This window comes from Triturus cristatus, chromosome 12 (genome assembly GCF_964204655.1).
Source record: "Triturus cristatus chromosome 12, aTriCri1.1, whole genome shotgun sequence".
Taxonomy (NCBI): domain Eukaryota; kingdom Metazoa; phylum Chordata; class Amphibia; order Caudata; family Salamandridae; genus Triturus; species Triturus cristatus.
Window position 1 is genome coordinate 110,776,699 of NC_140595.1, and position 21,949 is coordinate 110,798,647.

A 21,949-nucleotide genomic window follows, 5' to 3' on the forward strand; every position below is an offset into this window, starting at 1 on the left:
CTACAACCTTCAGGCCGGCCGCTAGCAAACAAGAGGAGCATATGATACACACAGTAGAACGCATGCTGCGGCAAAGGGAAACGTACAGGAGTTAGCAGCGTTGATGGCCACACCATCCGGACCCCACATAACGGTTTCTTTTAAACATAAATAACAACAAAAAAATCAAACCACAAGGCAACCCACAATCGAAAACAGCAGCATGTGCTCCCCTAGAAGGGGGACCCTACCGATCCATAGGAGTATCAAGGGGGGGAGAAGGTCAGGACAGGGACTGGGTGGACTTCGTGCCTGGTACCGGAGAGCTAAACCGGCTAGGGGGACGGGGCAGGCGATGGATCAGGCAAGAACGGCGGGGTACAGATTCCCCCGCGGTAGGCGTTCCAGGGGCCCCATACTTTCACCCATGTCCCAGGCTTACCTCTCGCTACATACACCACCTTTTCCCGAAACATGCACCAGTCCATATTTTCCTTCCAGGCCGAAACAGTCGGGGACCTCTGGGAACCCCACAGTTGAGCAATATCGCGCTTGGCCACCATATATCCCAGAGTCACCCACCACGTCTGTGGCGCCGAGTAGTCGGTTGGTTCCCACACGTTCAACAAACATCTCCTCGCTTCAGGCAGCAGCGACACACGCGTGACCACCCGCAAGACCTCATGCACACCACGCCAGAATCGCTCCACCTCTGGGCATTCCCACAAAATATGAAGAAAGGTCCCCAAAGAACCACACCCACGCTTACACAACCCGTCCACAGCATAGCCCATACGCAATAGCCTTGGCCCCGTTATGTGGACCCTATGGAGTATCTTGAGCTGGACGAAGCGAAGGCGGGCCGGTATGGCCACCTCTTTCGGGGAGGCCACCGCAGAGACCCAGTCCTCGTCGTCCAGCTCCAATCCATCGGCAACCCAAGCCTCACGAAGATTAGTCAGCAATCCCGAGCGGTCATTAATCAGTTTTTTATAGATCAATGAGATCGTGCTCTCCGGTACATGTCCATCCAGCACTCTATCCTCCAGAGGGGAGTACTCCGGGATGGAGGCGACGTCCGGGAAGGCGGAGCATAGTGCATGACGGATCTGCATATACCGAAAGTACTCCCTGTCCTGCAACTGGAATTCCGTCTGCAGCAGCTCGAACGTTTTGAATCCCCCCCTCGTCCAGAGATCCCCCACCCTGCTGATGCCTATCATGTCCCACTTCTCGAAGCCCTTCGAGGTCCACAGGGAGCCCAACTGCTCAGATGCGTATAGTGGTGACGCCCGGGTCAAACGATTCTTCCACCCCATCGCTACATTAGCCGCGTGCCACACTCGTACCATGACGCGCGTGGGGCCCGTCAGACGTGCGTCGATCGAGCCGGAGTAGAGCGCTCGATTATAGTCACCACCCGGCAGTAGCATCTTGTCCATTTCAAAGGCCGGGTTTAGGGCGGGCCCGTATAGGCCGTGAATAATCGCAGCCAGCTGGGAGGCCCAATAATACCGTTTGATATCCGGGAGGGCAATCCCCCCGTCATACCACGGGAGCGTCAGCTTCGCCAGGGTGATACGCGGTCTCCCGTCCCAGAACAGGCGGCGTTGCAAACTCTCCACCTCGCGGAAGTAGCGCGCCGGGACGAGGTCCATTGTATTCTGCAACGCGTACAGGAAACGCGGTAGCGACATCATCTTAAACAATGCCGCCCGGCCGAGCGGCGAGAGCGGCAAACGCCGCCAACGCACGACATCCTCCTTCAGACGCTGGAGGGGGGGAAGCAAGTTCCGATCATACCGGGCCTCCGCGTCCAGGGTAATGAAGACACCCAGGTACCTAAATCCCTGCGGGGCGATCTGGATAGGACAGCCCCGCGGAAGGATAGGAGCCTCCCCAGAGAGAACATACACGCACGATTTAGCCCAGTTGATGACAAGGCCGGAGTTACGACCAAATGAATGCAATACATCAACCAGTACTATCAGTGATTTACGTGGGGAAGCCAGGTACAGGAGAATATCGTCAGCGTATAGAGATACGCGGTCCTCATACTCGGGGGTCCAGTGGAGACCACGAATAGAAGGTTCCCACCGCAGCCACTCCGCCAGGGGCTCCAAGGCAAGCGCAAAAAGGAGCGGCGATAACAGGCAGCCCTGCCGCGTGCCGCTGCCCAACTCAAACGGAGCCGACACTCTACCGTTCACAACCACCTGCGCCAGTGGGCCAGAGTATAACAATTTAACCCAGCTAATAAACCCTGGGCCAAACCCAAATTTCGCGAGCGTCGCCCAAATATATGGCCATTCAAGTGTGTCAAACGCCATAGTGGCGTCCAAAGACGCCAAGATGGCCGGCTCCCGTATGAACGGGACACGTGCGAGCACCCCATGCAAACGCCGCAGGTTAAGCGCTGTGTTGCGATGGGGAATAAAGCCGGACTGGTCCTGGTGGACCAAGTCACACACTACGCCGACCAGCCGATTGGCCAACACCTTGGCGAGAATTTTGGGCTCTGCATTCAATAACGAAATGGGTCGATAGGACGTGACCCGGTCCCGTGGCCTCCCCTCCTTGTGGATAACCACGATGGTAGCCAGACGCTGGTCTAGCGGGAGGGAACCCACCGAGTGGGCCGCAAGGAACATAGCACGGAGATGCGGCGCCAGCGTATCCGGTCGCAGTTTATACAACTCGATGGGAAGACCATTAGGACCCATGGCCTTGCCGGAAGCGACCGAGCGTATGGCGAGGGCAATTTCTTCGGAGGTTGAAGCGGCGTCCAACGACACTCTGTCCTCCTCCGAAAGGGAAGGCAGCGCGATATCTCTGAGCAGGGCATGGGAATCCTCTTCAGAGCGGGAAGACACCGGGGAATACACCCCATGGAAATAGTCCGCGAAGCAGGAGACAATGTCCTCCGGTTCAGTGACACACACACCATTCGTTTTCTCAATCAACGGGACAACTCGACTCGCTCTCTCCTTTTTGTCCAGCCACGCAATCAATTTACCAGCCTTATCACCCACATCATACAGTCTCCCCTCTTGCTCTCTACTGAGGCCCCTGGCCGCCTCCGTGACGAGGGCCTTATAGGCCGCTTGCTTGAGTTGGAGAACATGTAATTTGTCATCCGTCACCCCACATTCTAGATCCCCCTCCAACTCGGCTATCTCAGCTTCAACACGGGTCACCTCCTCCCGCTCGCGCCTCCGGGAGTGGGAAATAAGGGACAGGGCCTCTCCTCGGAGTACTGTCTTAAACGCCTCCCACAGTGAGTCCGCCGATGACACAGACCCCACATTCTCGTCAAAATAGCGCTTAAGGGATTTAATCAGCTCTGCGCGAATGGTGGGGTCACGCAGGTACCAGGGATTAATCGGGACCACCCTACCCTCTCCCCTCGAAATAATATCAAAGTGCAACAAGAGTGGAGAGTGGTCCGAAATACCCCGTGCCAAATGGCGCACCTCCCCTACCCTCCCAACGTGTGCCGCCGGAACCAGGACATAATCTAGCCGTGAGAGACTACCATGAGCCCCTGAATGGAAGGTGTACTGTAGCTGCGTGGGATGTTTTAAACGCCAACAATCCACCAGCCCCAGGGTATCCAAAAGGCCAGATAACCACGCTTGGGCCCGGGGGAGATCCCTAGGGGGGTGACGATCCACAGTTCCGGAAACTACAGCATTAAAATCCCCCCCACCACTAGAATCCCCTCCGGAAGGCCAAGGAGGAGGCGCCCCAGGTCCGCAAAGGTGGTCGTCTGCAGCCCCGGCGGGACATATACTGACACAAAAACGACCACTCTGCCCTCCATTCTGCCCACCAAAACCGTGTAACGTCCCCTATCGTCATGGCGCACCTCATCAATCTCCAACAGGAGCGAGTTTTTAACCATAATGCCCACACCCCTTGAACCAGACGTGAAGCCCGAATGGGCCACGAGGCGGTAGCCCCGTCGATTCATAGCGCAAAAGGAATTGCCAATGAGGTGCGTCTCCTGCAGAAAAACTATATCGGGCGAAATTCGCTTCAAGAACTGCAGGACCACACCTCGCTTTATCCTGTCCCCCAGTCCATTAACATTCCAGGACAACAAACTCAGTCCTCTACCCCCCATCATAAACAGAAGTCATCACTCGTCCCCCAGAGAGCACTGTAGAGATAACACAATGATACGTTTGCCTTGTGGTGTAAACAAACAACAACCCACCCCAACCCACCCATCCCAACAAAACTCCCCCCTCCCTGCACCCCTGCATGAGCCCGGACAGCCCCCCCAACTTGCAGTGTGCCTGTCGCCCCTATAGAAGACACTAGCTAGACCCCCTAGAGGAGGAAAGAGTACCCCTCCTAGACCCCACACAACCTCCATGGGAGGGGAATGTACAAAGACAGACGCTTGATCGAAAATAGCATCGTATTCGTCCAGAGTGAGGCCCAATATTGAACCCTCAGTCACGATCCAGTGGGCCATCTCCTCCCGCCGCCCCCCCCGCCATCCCGATCACGATCCCCAGACAGAGTGTCCAGCCAGTCTCCAGCCGCTTCGGGACGATCAAAAAAGTGCGTGCGACCATCCACCTCCACTCGCAGCTTGGCCGGGAAGAGCATGGCGTATTTTAAGTTCAGGTCCCGAAGTCTGCGTTTGACGCCCAGGAAGCTCAGTCTCTGCTTCTGGACCGCTTGGGTGAAATCAGGGTAAAGTTCACCTCCATATTTTCCAGCTTAACCGGCCCTTGTAGTCTGGAGGCTTGCAGGATCGCGTCTCTGTCCCGAAAGTTAAAAATCCGGGCAATGAGAGGTCGCGGAGGGGCTCCGACCTTCGGCCTTCCCCCGGGAACTCTGTGGGCCCTCTCCACGGCAAAAAATCTACTCAGTCCCCGAGGCTGGAGATGGGTAGCGATCAGGTCTTCCACAAATAGATCCGCCGCCGCTTCCTCCCGTCCCTCTGGTACTCCGATGATGCGGATGTTGTTCCTCCGGGCCCGACTCTCGGAATCCTCAAGGCGTCGATCCATAAGTGCACTCGCCTGAGTAAGCCGGCGCACCTCCGTTTGCAGTGCCGCCACCTCAGTCGTAAGGCCCGATGCGGTTTGGGCCAAAGAATCAACTCGGTCGTTGGTCTTGGAAAGATCGGCCCTCACCAGGCCGACATCCACAAGGACCGCGTCGATCTTCTGTGCCAGGGTATCAAACCGCTGGCCCACCGAGGCTTTCATCTCTGAAATGGCGCCCAAGACGTCGTGGAGAGTCAGATCTGAGGGCAAGTCCGGGGCATCAGAAGGGCCCTCGGGGGACTTGTGCGGTCCGCCGGGAGATCCCCTCTGGAGGGTATAGCGGTCCATGCTGTTGGCCTGATAGACGGTGCCACGCCGGGTCGACTTGGCCTTTGACCGATCTCCATCTTGTTTCGTGGCCATCGCCACTGGTCCCACAATCGCACCAGCAACGCCGTAGAGGGCAGGCAATCAGGGCCACGAGCTCCGGGGGGGGCCACCCCAGATCGGCAGGGTGGGTCACAGCCGGCAGGCAGGCAGGGTCCCCCAGCGAGGCCACACCAACACAAAAGGCTCCGCGATCACACTTGCAGAGACGGTGCGAAAGCGAAAGCGAAAGTGCGGGGTACGCGACTCGCCAGGCCCGGCCCGCCGTTGTTGTTCACTTTGTCACTGGGTCACCCCCCAACGCAAATCCGGGGTCCGGCGAGGAGAAGGCCGCAAACTTCAATCGGTGCTCACTCCGGCACCCGAGGTCCGATTTGAAAACGGAAAACGGGTACCACCTCAACTCAGGTTCACCAACACTGTCCCCTCAACCGAGGCAGGATGAAATCAGGATAGACGTAGGAGGTTGCGGAGGTCCTCGGGAGCCTCGCACCTACGCGGCCATCTTGGTTGCGCGCTAGGCTCCTCCCCTCTCCACCCAGATAATCGAAGCAAGTTGTAGATTTGAATTGGATCACGAGTTGTGATTTGTATGTGTGGAGACATATTTAATATGCTTCGCAAGCATTTTCTGTGTGTTTCTGTATTTTTTAAATAAACGGTATGCATAGAAGCGTGCCTAATTCATCATCCAGGGGAATTCCATACCGATATCTATACAGGTTGGGTGAGCTCTTAACTCAAAACTACTATCAGTACCAGAAAATTGTATGAATGGAGTCCGGCTGTATCAGTTGTCCAGTAAGAATGGTTTACTGGTATCCATACGTGTTGTTCTTATTCTTGCCCAAGGGCAACAATTACTGTTATGGGCTACTAGTAGTAAGAGTGTGGATACATTGAATAGGTGTGTTGTATTTTTTTTCAAAACACTTTTTAAAAATGTGTTGAGTACTGCCTGATTTCTGATGGCTGTCAGGCAACTTATTGCATGCCTGACATAATATGTAAATGGTCAATTCTCATTGACCATTTACAACGTCTTTGAACCCTGATTTCAATAGTGTGTGACTACAAAGGACACCGTCCCCCTCTCTGTTTAAAGGAGCCGGTATCCCCTAAAATCTAGGGCAAGATAGCAAGCAAGTACCAGTATCTTAGCATCCCCATGCATGGGTTTGCCTTTTTTGTCATTACAGCGCATGTATTGTGCGCTACTATTATGCATGGTCTATTCACCTATCACATGTGTTGTGAGTGCTGTGGTTTTGCTGTGCAGTGTAACCTGCATGCCACCTTCCATTTTTTTCTTTTGAAGCAACCGAATAAGAGTAGCCCCTTGGTCTAATAAGTAATACTCTAACCCTATAATTTGTTTCTCATGATTAGGTCATTCTCCACATGCTCTTTTCAGGTAGGACTCACCTGATCATATTTAGTAATTTTTTTAAATCTTCTCACTATTTTCCTTCTCACATTATACAGCAGGCGGTTAGGTCTCTGAGAGTGAGTTAGGGATTCTAGGCCCTGAGGAATGCCCCAGACCCGAATGGGCTTTGAATATGGGCATAAACATGTTGGCTTAATTTTTATGGTGGTGTGAGTCATTGCTCTCGCATTACTGCCTCACAACCTTTTTAACCTTACCTAATGTACCCACTAATAGAGGCAAATAGTTGGGACACAATAAATTATTTTTAACTCACTGACCTGGATCCATTCACTGTCCAGAAGCTTTTATCTAAGAACTCCCTCCTTCTCCAAGTCCAACAGGAGGTTGAGTCTGCCCTGTCCTAGCAGTGTGGGGGGGGAGAGGTTGGCGTGATGAAGCACGACACAGTTTTATGTGTGAGGCTTCCTCTTCCAAAAGGATGACCCTGCCCCTCCCCCTTCAGCACTCCCACAGTGTTTATGTGATGGTCCACGTGTGACAATTAGAACGGTTGTTTTCAGGCAAAAACACTAATTGTGCTTTCTACCTGTAGCTGCCATATTTCTTGGGGCGACAGTCTCTTTATAGGAGGGCGTAAGGCTTCTTACCTTCTCCTCTCTCTGGTGTGTTGGGTGTTGCAGTGGTTGCAGCAGAGATGGTAGTGGCAGCTAGGACTGCAGGAGAAAATGATTGTGATGGAACAACTCTCCTCAGGGCACGGGTGGCAGGGCACCATATTCACTTTTTGGACGATCTCCTGCTAGAGTTTTGTGTTACTTTGGCACTGGTGTTTGAAGGAAGGGGGTTCATGAACCTAGGCTCCCCATTGACCATCTTCTACACTAGAACCTGCAGTTCCTTCTCACTAAATACTACCTTCCTCCCAAGGTTAAAATCCATGCCACAGAATTGGGAGAGTCCTAACAGCTGGATGAATATCTTGTGCAAAGGATTGAGATGTGTTGTGAAATCTGAAATGGCCGTGAGTAATGATCTAGTTAGTGGGTGCTCCTCATTGTTGCAGACCACTGCATGAGACCCTGAGCTCCAAAAGAGGGGTTGTTCAGGGGCTAAAAGAGGCTAATTTCACAACCTTGTGATACCATTGGTGATCCAAAAGATATTGATGACTTCTGCTACCTTTGACCTTTTGAAGAATTGACATCCAAGACTGGTGGTTACAAAACTCCATAAGCTGTTTAAAGAAAAAACTCTGAAGATACGTTTTTTCTGCATGGTGTTACCATATTACCTCCTACCCACATTTTGGCTATCATGTTCTAACTGTGCTATCTCCTTGTTTCAAGAAACACAAGGACTGTGATCAACCTCCCCAGTGTCAAGCAGTGAAGTGCAATAACAGAATCAAACAAAATATTGTATACACGCTTGCATAAAAACTGAGGTCGGGTACATGCCATTATGTTTTATGAAATTAATATAATTGAAATATATATAAACTGTGGAAAGGAGGTAGGATTTTCATCCAGCTGTACCTGCTTGCCACGCTTTAGAAATGTGATTCTTTTGTCCAGGTATTTACATGTGTGTGATCAAAACACACGAACAGACTGATGACGTGCTCCTGGATCTGAGCACAGCTGACACGTTGGTGTCCTTGAAGGCTTCTCTCGTCAGTGGTCGAGGGGTGCCAGAAATCCAGAGGCTTGAGGTCCCTTTCTTCCCGGCCTTCTACAACAACCAGTCAGAGCTGGTGTTCAGCAGCAGGCATCTCACCAACGAGATCCGGGTTTTGGGGATCACCGCAGTCCTGTTGGAAATAGAGGTAGTTATTGTTTCTTGTCAGTCTGTACTCATTGTATTGATTTCTTTGTGCTTCTCTGTGTCTGTCACTTCACGTGGTACATGCAGGGTGGTGGTGGGGGATAGTTAGACTCTTGACGCTTTCAACTCATCAGGCCAATTGGTGGAGCTTGGTAGCCATGAGCAAGCCACCGTTCCATATTGGAGCTGTGATAGACAGCATTCCAATGGTGGAGTCCTGAGCTTCTCATGATTCCAAGGAGGAGAGCCTAGTGGGTCAAGATCAGCCAGGGTAAGGGTAAACAATGGGAGTTTGTGAGGGTCCCAGGATTGAGTTCTAACTCTTGTGAGTCCCGGGGTGAAGCTGTGCTGGTATGATTTAGTCAGGGTTCAAAAACGTTGCTAAGAATTGTCAGAATCCTTCGGTGACGCTTTGTTAAGGTTCTTAGATCTAGCCTAAGGTGTGGGGATCAAACTTTATGGCTCATTGCTTGACAGCCTTTTGGAATGTAACTTTGATGCAGTAGCGTCCCAGAATAGAAACTCAAATTCACCTTCAAGGGGGTGGTCTGCCACTGTGAGGGTCATAGAGCCCTGGTGTAAATGAATAAATAAATTAGCCTTTTTAATTGCAAGTAGCTACTCAGAAAGGATGTCCCAGCTCTAAAAATAGGCAGCAAGAACAAATACTTAATCTACAACAATCTGAAGAAACAAGTTTTGATGCCCTCACAAAACCGAATGTAGTTGGTTTCAGAGTGCAGATAGAAGAGGAAGGGTGTTCCACAGCTTAGGAGCGAGATACAAAAATGATCCACCGCTGTGTCAACTGTGTGCAAAACAAGTAATGTGAATAAATGAGGTACTGGAGAAACGAAGATGCGAACAGGCACTCGTGGTGTAATTCTTGACTGAAAAAACCCTGTGCCTGTTTTACAGACAGCTCTGTGTCATATACATACAATCTTACAATGTATTTGCTATTGCTCTGATGTTCTTAGTGCTCCAGTGTAGACTCTTCTTTTGAGAAGTTGTTTTCCTAAGTCCACCGTCTAGCTGTTCATAGGCACAGGGTAAAGGTCTATCACTCTGAGGTTGTTAGTCACCAAGAGTGAAGCCCTCGGCTCATCTGGCTCCCTCGATACTAGCTTTCTCAGCTATTTTGAATGTGGTTGGGTCACCTTGTGTATCTGTACACGTCTCATGCTTATGCATACAAAACCTTTATGAAATTTTGCTTGATGCCGTAGCTTACCACTGCAGCAAGATAGGGGAATAATAATGTTTTAAAATGTATTATATTCTATGGTTTATCCTTGTTGACTTTGAAACATTGGAGAATGCCCAAAGTTTAAGCATGGTCACCTTGGAGGTGCATTCGTCCATTAACTATGGCACAGGCTCTAGAGTGCAGACAGAGTAGTAGAAGGCTCACCTATAGGAACGGCCATTCTACAACCATCCATGGTTCTTCCTCTGAGGAGTCTGCATAAACGCAGCAGAAAGTAACCCACAGAAATGGGAATTATACATTAGACTACAATGAACTGACAGAGAAGCAACTGTTGTACCAAACACCTTACTGTATGCCAGAGGAGTCCACATAAGTGCAGCATGGAGCGACCCATAGGAATGGACATCATTTAACCAGACTTGGTGTCTTCTATAAGGAGTCTACGTGGTTGCAGCAGGGAGCCACCCACAGGGATGAGTATTATACAAACATCCATGGTATACGCTCTGCTGGTCCGCTCTGGAGTGACAAGGAGCAACCAATATTAATGACATTTATACCACAAGTCTTCGTATTTGCTTGGAGGAGTCTATTCAGGAGTACCTCGAAGCAAACCAGCCATAGTATAAGTTCTAAAAGGGTCACTCAGGAGTGGCTGAGGAGCAACCTAGGGCAATGGATATTATACTAGCAGCCCTTAGCTACTTACCGCATACAAGCCACCATCTTCTGAGAGGTCCACCCTGAAACTGCAGAGGACCAACCTTTAAGCAGCCAGTCTTAGTGTATGCTTGAGGAGTCCACGCAGGAGCCGAACAGGGGAAGCCATTATTCAGCGTGCTGCTGTGTAAGCCTACAAATTACAGCCAGGAGCATCAAAGAAGCAACTTGCACAAATGTATGTTTTACAACCAGCCTTTTTACACACTCTAAAGCGATCACAGAGTAGCACATATGTGCACACCCTTACGAGTGGATGATCCTAAAGCCAATTTGAGGGTGGCATGGAAAGTAGTAGTTGCATTAGAAACATGAAAATGAAGTGACAGGAGGAGATATATTGAAAACAAGACAGATGTTCTGGCCGTAGACCAATCCAGGTCCTAGAAGGGCAAACACGGAAGGCAACGTTAAACTCTTCTCCCTTTACCTGGATGCTCGGGTTTGATACCCTGGCAGGACGGATCATAAGGAGGTATGTCAGGTGAGAGGAACTACGGTAGTTGAATGTGTTGAAGGGCCTGCAAGTCCTCAAACCAAGCAAATACGGATCATAATACAGCAAGGCAATTTAAATTAAACATAGCTGAATAGCACTTACAAAAACCAGGTAATGGCCACTGGATTGCAGGCATCTGAGTGGCAGTCACAGCCCCGCATTTGGTCTTAACTGGTAAGTGATCAAGGTCTGGTAACCAGCTCAAGATGCCCCGAAAAATTGAATTGTGTCTGGCTTGACTCTGGCAGACTTTGTGCATGAAACGTCTTAATTTTGATATCAATAACCAAGAAAAGAGGTTCATGGGTTGTGTGATATCTATATTTTACAAAGATAACTGTCCATATCCACTAAGAATTAGGGCCTTAAATCTCTACTTTGAGTCAGTTACAGTTCTGGCTGGTATAGACATATATATTAGTGAAGTATCCATTAGTGTGAATGAACTTCTGACAAGATCTATTTACTGTGTTATTGCTTATCAAAGCTTTGTAAGATCAACCAAAATTTAACCACACATCCTGTGAATGCCTGTGTGTGAAGGGGGGTGACAGTAGAGGAGGGAGCAGGCTAGATTGAGCCTGTGAGGTTTGGAATGAGGAATTTCATTAGAAGCAGATGAGTTACTTTTATTCTTGTTTCAGATTAGAATTACCTACTTTCAATTGAAGCGAGGAATCTAAAGACATACAGATCACATGCTGCTCTCAGCTCATTTGAGTTTTTGCCTTGTCTTCTGCTGCTCTTTTGGGGGCTTGAGTGGAATTTGTTCCTTCGAGTTTGTCATCTTCACAGGTGGCTTGGGTTAAGCTCTGGCTTTTCAGCAATTGAAACATTAGTTGTCATAATGTAAACAATGTCTGTGAAGTATTTACACTGTATTCCTGTCACACCAGAAAAGTGTGGGATTAGTATGTGATCTGTTAAAAAATCAGAGGCATGTGTTGTCCGAAGTCACTCTTTCTGCTTGTCCGGCTAGATACAGTATGACTCTGCGGGGCTACTCATGTCCACCCAGATGCCCTCAAATATTGTTCCTGGCATTATGGTCTACTTGGTTGAAGCAGTGAATCTCAGCTCCATCATGTGGTCCCAGGTTCCGGTCTTTATTAACATCTCGTGTGCGTTGACGGGCCAGCTGGTGCAGTTGGAGGTGAAGGCTGTAAAGGAATCCGATATCAATGGTAAGCCTAATGTTGTCTGTGTAGTCTTTTCAAGTCACAGGTGTCTGCCTCGGTATGAGAAAGATCCTCTCATGGACATGGCATCAAGTTTTTCATTTCAGAATTATATCCGTTATGTCTCCAAAATACACCACAAAACAGAGTGTGGTTTTAAAACTTATTACTGAAAATGTACATATTTGGCAGCAATATCTATGTCAGGACAATTTTCTTCTGCAACATAAAACACCTTTGGCTGTCGTTCTATTGTGTTAGCATAGATAAGTACATGATTGTGCAGAGCTACTGTAGTATGTTAAACCCTATACTAATATTGACCATGTTTACAACACACTCTCAATAATAATTGTGACTTCTGCCCAACTCAGCACTGAGTTCAGCTGTCAGGATTCAAACCTTCCACGCTTAGGTTGCGTACGCCATCTTCTGACTTGTAGACGTGTGCTCACTGTGACCTATCATTGAATGCTCCCACTATTGGTTCACTTCCTTCACCTTCAAAGCAATCCTCAAATATGACTATTGTTCCTTTGCAAGTTGGCTGTATCACCATACCCAATATGTAACTTGATGCTATATGCTAAATCTTTACAAACTTTACAGCTGTGCAGTGATACCCCTTTATAATTTGAGACGCTCTTGTAATATGCTCAACATGTATATGATAGACCTTCCCGGACAAATCTCTTGCACCGATATATACTTTGAATGTTTCTTTCGTTTAGTCTTAAGTTCACTCTTTTCTTTTTTATTCTAAAAAACTTTATTTAAGACAAATCTACAAATTTGTTAAGCAAATTAGAAATATACATCAAGAAAGCTAGGCCTAGGCTCAACATAGAAAGCGAGCAAAATCGTTGGAAATGAAGGAAGTGGAAGTTTGTTAAAAATACCAAGAACAAACAAGATCACCAAAAGAGTAGTCAACTAGAGTTTAAATAGTTTAGGCTAAAAAGTGACACCAAATACCACCAGAACGAGCTTTGTCTTATGTTCGGTGAAATGTGATTTGTTCGAGGTGAGCCGCAGAGGACATATCAATCAGTGATCTGGAGATGGGTGTGACTGAATTCCAGCTCTTTAAGAATAGTTTTTTTTGTTGCAATCATGGTGACTTTCATCAACCAAAGAAGCAGCTGTGCACTGATGACTAATATGGAACAGCAAAACTTTTGATAATTCATACTAAAGGTCCTCCAACAAATTACTGTACACTCCCATGAGTTCATTATAGATCTAGTTTGATTTTTCTAATTAGTTGACGTTGTCATCTGATACCAATTTGCAAATCCTGCTAGCTGAAATTTAGTCAATAGACGGAACAGTAAGAATATACAATGCACACTTCAGTAAGATTTGTAAACAACTGACTCTTACACAATAGTTGGTGGTCCAAGCTCAAGGTGAAATAATTCACATCTGGTTGGTAGGAAGCAAGTAAACCAGCCTTCGAGTAGGAGGTTTTGATTCTTGTCGGTTACCCTATTAATAAATGGCCTCAGACATACTTGGTAGTCCAGTGGAATTTGGAATATTTTAATTGTATTTCTTAATTATCCTAGAGTGAAGCAGTGCTCAACAGCCTGGGCTTCAGCTTGAGTTTAGAAGAGACGTATTAAACCTCCAGACCAATACCTTTCACTGACACCAATAATGTACTTTGTATTTAAGTTTCCTCAGCAGTGAGAATTATTTTTAGTTAGCCGGCATTGGGGATAAAGGATTCAAGCGCGACTCCATCAGGAGTTTTCAAATCAGCAGAGTTAGCTAAAAGAATGATGATATTGCCTAATTTCAGGAACTCCAAAACTCTCTTTGGAATAGGGAACTTTAAGCCTTTTAAAAGAGAAGGACCACTTACTTTGAAAACTCCTAATGAGTTTCAAATCTTGCTGTTCTCACCACCTATATAATTAGTTTTTACAACGAACACAAAGATTTATAAACCTATGGTAAACTTGCTAAAGATTTATCTTGCCTTTATTCATTTTTGCTCAATTGCTGAGATTAAGCTTTTACCATCAAAGTAACTTCCATTCCACTTGCTTCATTTAAAGAGCAGAGTTAATGGACAGGATATCTTCTATAGACTTTTTGACACCAATAGTCCAGTATATTGCCTCTATATAGATTTTCATCTGTATTTTGGCTACTTATTGACTGATGTGATGTCTACACAGGCATGTGAGGTGTCGGAGAACATTTTGCAATGCAAAAAAAATGAAGCAATATAAATCCACAACTTCATGTGTCGTAGTAGATTTTACAACCAGTTTCCACATATTACAGTCCTTATATCTGCAGCTAATGTGATCAGACACAAACTTAGAAAAATGTATGTTAACCTCTGTCACTTTTGAGCTGGGTTCCTTGGTGCCTATTTGTGGCTAGAGTTGCCATCAGTACCTTATGTCTATTGTTTCTCTGCTCCTCCCATGGCTTTTGTTTTATAGATCCACTAGCTTAGGTGGTAAAATCTTTCAGAAGCTGATCCTTAAAGGCTCTTCCTGGGGTTTTGCAACCTGAGAATCCTGTGAACACTTGCAGTTGGTGTTATTTTCTCACAGGTAGAATGCTTAAGAGTCTTCTTCAATGCAGGCAACATCTTTGTCATCTGTTTCCACAGCGAGTGTCTGCAGAGTTCCACTGATGTAAGAGGTGAGAAAACCTCTTTTCTCACAGGATCCCAGTCCTAGCTGTCCTGTACTTTGTGGTGATGGCCACCACTGCAGAAAAGAGCACTGGAAGTTAATGCGGGTACTGCTCTAAAGGACAGCCTTTTCCTGGGATAACCCTAGCATACCCCATATACCTATAAAAGAAGCCCCCCGTTTTGAGAGACCTTCACTGCCTAATAAGACAATTAATCTGTGGCCTAACACTGGTGTTCACTCTGAGGTGCAGTAAGGCCTAAAGGGTAGCTGGAGGGTGATGTACTGAGAACAGATGCCGCTGTACTGTGCTACTCTACTACCACTGAGTTACTATCAACACAATTTCCAATTACACTGGATGCCTGCACCTCGATTGTGATTATATTTAAACACTAGTTCTAACCAGGAGGGAAAGCATAAGAAAGCTAGTACCATGGATTTGGGGGCATCTACTTGCTTGGTTTCAGCATCCCTGGATGTGCTTAGCATTGTCACGTACAGAGCTTGGCGGGCCTTACTTAGTAAGGACCTTAGTGCCTGCCATATTCATAAATCACAAATAATCTGCTGTGTTTGCTGTATATTTAATCGCAAGACAATGATGTGGTACAATGTACAAAATCCCTTATTTAACTAAGTACTCGCAGCAGTGATAGGAAGGTAGGATATAAAGCTGTAACAATGTCATTGATACTATAAAACAGCTCATCCAGCAGCAGGTGCCATCTTTTATTGTTGTTCCCAGCAACAGATCAGTGTCCGCCTTTACCGCTCCACTAATAGCCTTGTTACCATTTTCAGTTTTATTTATTCTTACAGTAATTCAATAATTACTGCTTTATCATAACTCATATACCTATGTATTACTTTTTCACACTAGCTCAGATCATTCATTCTTTTTCTGCGCACTTTGTGGCCATGGTCCACACTTTCACCTCCTTTTCCTGCATTCGCTATGCAAATTACATTTCCATGCTTATTTTTTTTGATTTGCTACCTTTCTCCTCTTTTGTTCTAAATGCTTGCTCCTTCCTGCTCTTTACTCCTGCGGGCTCTTGAGACGTCTACTGCTTCTAATACAAGGCGTCAGAAATGGCCACCCTTCATCCATTAAGATCTTGAATCCATGCTTTTATTTGGGTAATAGTAGAAGCTCTTTCCCTTATTAATCTCCCCTGAGTGAGCGTCAGAAGCCTTGCGTTATCTTTGCCTGCCCCATCACAGCCTCCATATGGCAGCCTTTTCAGCAAGCTTATCATGCTGCAGCCATTTTGTGTATCTCGTCTCCTTGGGAACAACTACAGCTATGGCGACTTAGTATCACCGGCACCTCATTGAATGGTTAATTCGCTATACTCCTTGCCTTTTGAGCATATTTCTGCCACTTTTGGGCCTTTTATCCAAGTTGGGCCTATATTCCACACCTTACCATGGCTGTATTAAAAATATATATTCTAAGATTGAAAATCTTTTTAGAATTGGCTAACAGTTTTCAATGCTGGTCTTTTTAAGAAAATTAGAAGAAAAATTATGTTGAATCCTCCAAAGAGGGTTCTTCTCCACCTCCGCTCCAGTGGAAGCTACAGCAGGCTATTAAAGATTCTTGCATCTCTGTTCAGTCCTCTTTTGTTAAAGCCTTCTAGAAGTTAGCGACACAGGTGGAAGATAGGGGAAGAATCCTCCTAGATGGGGGAAGAATCCTTCTAGATGAGGGAAGAATCCTCCTAGATGTGGGAAGAATCCTCCATCCTCATGCTCGATGAAAGAGTACCCAAGATAGTGCTATTTACATCTGCTTCCAGAGTTGACATGAGAGGGTTGCCTAAACCCACGGATGAGAAGTCTTCTCCTTGTCTTAACTGTGAAAGTCTCTTCTTTTATATGCTAAGCTAAGCCCCTTCTCTGGACAATAATTAGGTTTAGGAATTATAATTTTCTTTATTCAAAAATATGTTAGGCTGGACCAGGATACTGGGCAGCTGCAAGACACACTAATATCTACGATGCTTCTTTGCTCATTCTAATTTCTCTTGGTGTGGGATGATGGTTGCGGGGGGGGGGGAATAGGCACAGTCATTGATGAAAGCTACTGTCTCCTTAACATAACAGAAACCAAAGAACCCAGAGTGTCAATGTTTGCTACCTCATCGTTTGATCATGTATGCTTTATCAGCTTACCTTATGATTTAGAAAAACTTGGGACTGATTTAATTGCACACGAAAAACAATCCGAAAAACTCCAAAGCCATGGTTAGGCCACTAGGAGCCTGAGACTGGCCAGTGTACACAATATGATTTCCTTCAACAAAATATAGTAGTTAGCAAGAAGTTCATTGGTTGCGAGGTATGTGTAGGGCCCTTCTGAAAAAGGGCTAGGATGCAGGATAGGACAATAGTTGGTAAGAATAGCAACAAGCATTGGCAATGCCAAAACATATAATTTCTGGGACGCATTGGCTTTGCCAGTGGCTTTTCTCAAAGCTGTGCAACCTCGGGGAAGGAGTGGAAAGCAAAATTAGTTTGATATAAAGCACCTTCTAGATTTAATTTGGGTGTAATGTGTCATTGTTTAGGAGTATGTCTATTTCCAATAAATAAAGGAGTGTGGACACCCTCCTGTAAAGGTGAGAAACCCAAGACTGATTCTGGAACTTGGATTTATTTCCCAGCTCTTCAACCACATCTCATTTTCCAAGTCCGCTGTAGCCACAATTGCTCCATAAACTTGCTAGGTTGTGCTAATTCTTCGCACTGTGTGTGAATTCAGCTGCTTTCTTCTTGAGCTTTAGACCCTGTTCTCTGTACCAGCAATTATCGCTGAGTTATCTCCAAGGCAGTTCTTTTCAACTCGTCTTCTGTGGTCATTGTAGTAACTCTGAGACCCTACACATTGTTGTGGTTGCCAACGTACAGCCGATTGGTCTAAGTGCCTGGGTGTCATCTTTAAACTGCTCCCACAAGACAAGACGACCCAGATCTCTTGAGGAATAAAATCTGTGTCCTTCCCTCAGCCTCTGTATCCAGCTCAGAAGGTATGCCCTGTTGTGTCTCCAAAGAAAAGTGTTTGTTTGGTAGGCAACCGTGTTCACCCCCAAAGCAACATTTTAAATAACAAAAAAGAGGTGGCATATCCTCCCCTTTTATGCAAGATTGCAGTGAGTCTGTCACAGTGAAGTGATGGACAGCTACATCTTTATGTCAGCAGCACACGCTTATGGCGTGCAAATACTACGAGCGGTTAAAGTCAGCTAAGTTTCACACAACCGTTAGGAGGGGACCTGCTAACTCCCTCCATCCCACTCCTGTACAACCGTTAGAGATGCCATGTCAAAGAGCTCATGCAGGTGCCATCTGTGTGCATCGTCTGTAAAGAAGAAACATCTTCATGTGGGAAATGCTTTCTTACCTTTTGAAATCATCAGTTCACAGATGGCTCAAAAACTGAAACTGCTTTATTATTCCTCTCCCAAGCAATTCAGGTCAACAAATCTGTTGGAGTTTTTGAAGGAGTGCCTTCTCGTGTGCCTGAAAATTCAGATGTCCACTCTCAGCAGAATGGCAGTGGTGTGAAAATCATGAGATTCAGCAAGATACATTTTCCACTTGGCAGCAGTTCAGGAGCAGGAGCCCTAGGTCCTATCACTGGAATTCGTGAACAAATTTTGTGAATTCTAGATCACCCAGTCAGTTCGCGCTTACATGTCGGTCTAGCAGGTTATGTAAAGTCACTATTGAAAGGTTCTAAAATTTCAATTTGACGAGACATTTTCAAGCACCGCCACTCGTTTCCCTGTTCAGTGGCCACATTGAGTTTTGGAATATAACTTCTAAAATGGAAGGTCACCAGCAGTTGCATCAGTGGAGAGACTAAGAGGAGTATTTGTAATATTCTATGCAGTGCTAGTTGAGTCGATGGTTACGCCCGTCGAAACCTACTGCACAAGAAAAAGAGCTGGCCAAGTACGCCAAAGAAATTATTCCACCTTAAATTCTAGCGGAAGTTCTGCACAGATCCATGGAAAGGATATATCAGGAACAGAATGATTTCCTGTCCTTTCTGGAATCTGGGGCAGACTCTAAGGTTCGAGGTAAAGGTTTGCAGTGAACAGAAGAGAGGAGGTTGACTGCCTTGCTTGCTGCTAACATACCTTACCAGCTCAAGAACCAAGGCCCAGCCGTCATGAGGAATAATGTCCGAAGGGCAAATTTCTGACCAGACAAGCAATCCCTTGGCCACTCTCAGCACCATTTCAAAGGGATGTATTCACCCGAACTGAGCAATCCAACTTTTAAAATGCATGCACAGAACTTTCCCTTGCATATCTGCCTTTTAGTATGTGGAACACAACTTGCGATGGGGTATGTATAACATTGTAATTTATACGATTTAACCTTTAGTAGTGAAAAGACATCTTTTTTTTGTACAATGTTATAACACTGCCTGGTATATATATATATATATATATATATATATATATATATATATATATATATATATATATGTATATATATTCTACTGGCGGTCGCCCTTAGATAGTTATAGTTAGGACCGTGTTTCCATAGGAAATCTGGAAAAATTCTATTTTGAATAACTTTGGCGCCGGTTGACAAATCCTCGCGAAATTTTCAAAACTAATGGGACGCTCCGCTCAGCTCCTACCCTGAAAGTCTTGGGGTGATTCGTCAAGCGGGGGCTGAGAAAGAAGGGGGGTCCCAAAACGCATTTTCCCCATGCATTTTCCCATAAGACCTTTAGTCAAAGGTACAGCCCGAACGGCTGAACAGAATTACTTGAAATTTGGCAAAGAGGTAGTCCTCAGGTCAGGCATGTGCCTTTTGCATATATGGAGTCAATCTGTTCAGTATTTCCTGAGAAAATTGCAGTTAAAAGTACATAAATATCTATAGCCGCGCACCCTAACGTGCGCGAGCGTAATTCTGATTGGTGGTTACATGTCAGTCAACGTTCGAATCGGTCGAAATCAGGAAGCGTCGTCCGCCATTTTTTTTGTTTTGGGTGCGACAGTGAAAAAGAGAGGTGGTGAACGGGAAAAGGGGGCAGGGTAGAGAGTTCCTGACCCCCTAGCCTTTGTCAGGGGGTCCCTAAAGGACCCCGAAGGGTGAAATAAACATTTTTTTTTTAAATCGCGGGGTGCGCGCACCGTGCGCACACAGTGAAAAACCTTTAAAAAAAATAGAATACATACATACATAACTTAGCATTTAAAAAACCGTACAAATTCTTGGAAATTCACTTAAAAAACCATAGGTTTCACACATGTTATAGTTAGGTGGACATTTCACTCGTAAAAAAACAATGAAATTCCCCCGTTATAGTTAGTTGAGATAACTATAACTCGCGCGACCGCCACTCTATCACAAGGATGATGTCATCAGTGATGTCATGAGTGATGCCACTGACCATGTCATGAGTGATGTAATATGTGACATCATGAGCAGAGGATTGCGGGCACGCGAGTTATAGTTATCTCAACTAACTATAACGGGGGAATTTCATTGGTTTTTTACGAGTGAAATGTCCACCTAACTATAACGTGTGAAACCTATGGTTTTTTAAGTGAATTTGCAAGGTTTTTTAAATGCTAATTCCTAACTATAACGTGTATGAAACCTATGGTTTTTTAAGTGAATATATATATACATACATTATATATATATAGTGACATTGAGGAAGGCGTAGCCGAAACGCGTCTGTCCAGATTTAAAATGACTCAATAAAATATTTTGATAATTTACTGTGTCAGCGTGTGCCTCACAACAGTGGCCATTGGATTTGATCACACGCTGGGAATATATATATATATATCTTGCAATCCGAGTGAAATCAGTGACTCCAAAGGGGCAGTGAGAGCTTACAGGAGTGCCGAAGAGGACTTCCTTGGGTTCGGGTATCTGAGCGTGTTTGCTCGTCCAGCCTTTAGTGCCATAGTTTGTAAATTTTAACTGTGTTACTAGGGAATATAGGAGCATGTGGAGTAAGGCATAATAGTGTATGAATGGCCACGAATCAATAGGGGCTAAATAGTGTAAGAGTTCGCCCAAAACTGGTAACCATGCTTCGAGCACTTAGCGTCCATCTGTTCATGGAGTAGGAGTATGATGCACATAAAGGTTTTGCGAGATATTCTGTAGTAGAAAACCTGTGTGTGGCCGCCGCGAGATCTCGTGGAACCTGAGCGACAAAGTGGGATCGTTGGGCCAGCACGAATATAGATAGTACTGAGCAGTCATTTACAGGTGCAGCAATTAAAAATGTATAAAAAGGAGCAGACCAGGACGAAGCAACAAATAAAAGTGGGTGGACATACCGTTTAAGGCACCCATGCAAAACGCAGCATTAATTTTCCATTTAAGGGTTATTTTACGAATTTGGCAGTTCTGTGTTTTTGGTATCAGTGTTCTGCACGTCTGCTTCATAAGTTCACCCATTACTGCTTTCCAGCATCATGTTCCAATCAAGGTTATCTGCATGGCAGCCTTAAGTTGCACCACTCATCTTCTGGGTCTCAGCTCAACAGGAGTCCAGGTCGGACAAGATACAATTAAAAACACTTCCTATTGTGCTTACTGTCTCCAGTATCTCTTGTTAAATCTTAGGAGTTCCCATCTCTGATGATAGCATGTAGATTTTCTGTCACACAGGTAATGTAACCTGTGTTTTTGTTGTTACAGGCCAATGTGGGGATGATGGCTACCTGCTCCAGCTTGCCGGATCCAGTCAGATGCTGTCCTTTATGCTGTTTGCTGGTCTTGCACTGATAGCCGCTATCTTCCTTGGTGAGAACACATGCAATGTCTCCACTGGCCCTGTATTTACCACCTGTACATCCAAAGAGAACTCTCATTTACCAGCCTCACCCACCTGAGGAAGTTATCACCCCCCCTAACCATATCGCACTTTTCTTGTCAGCCGCCTCCACGCAGTGTGCACCACTCTAACGTTGAAGTGATGCAGACCACTCAGTACTATTGCATATTTTTGTGTTGCATTTATTTAGCATTTCACACCCCTGATATGATTCAAAGTAATTTGTTCGATGAACAGCACACTACGCTGTTGGTTATGCCT

General features: G+C 46.1%; 1 protein-coding gene across 1 annotated transcript in view; it reads left to right on the forward strand.

Annotated features, from left to right (window-relative positions):
- Positions 1-21,746, forward strand: part of NUP210L (nucleoporin 210 like) — a 358,615-nt gene extending 336,869 nt beyond the window's left edge. Inside the window, exons 36-38 of the mRNA XM_085637033.1 lie at positions 8,340-8,590; positions 12,001-12,205; positions 21,553-21,746. Of these exons, the coding sequence (XP_085493159.1) occupies positions 8,340-8,590; positions 12,001-12,205; positions 21,553-21,746 (650 nt within the window). The remainder of the gene's footprint in view (positions 1-8,339; positions 8,591-12,000; positions 12,206-21,552) is intronic.
- The last annotated feature ends 203 nt before the right edge of the window (positions 21,747-21,949 follow it).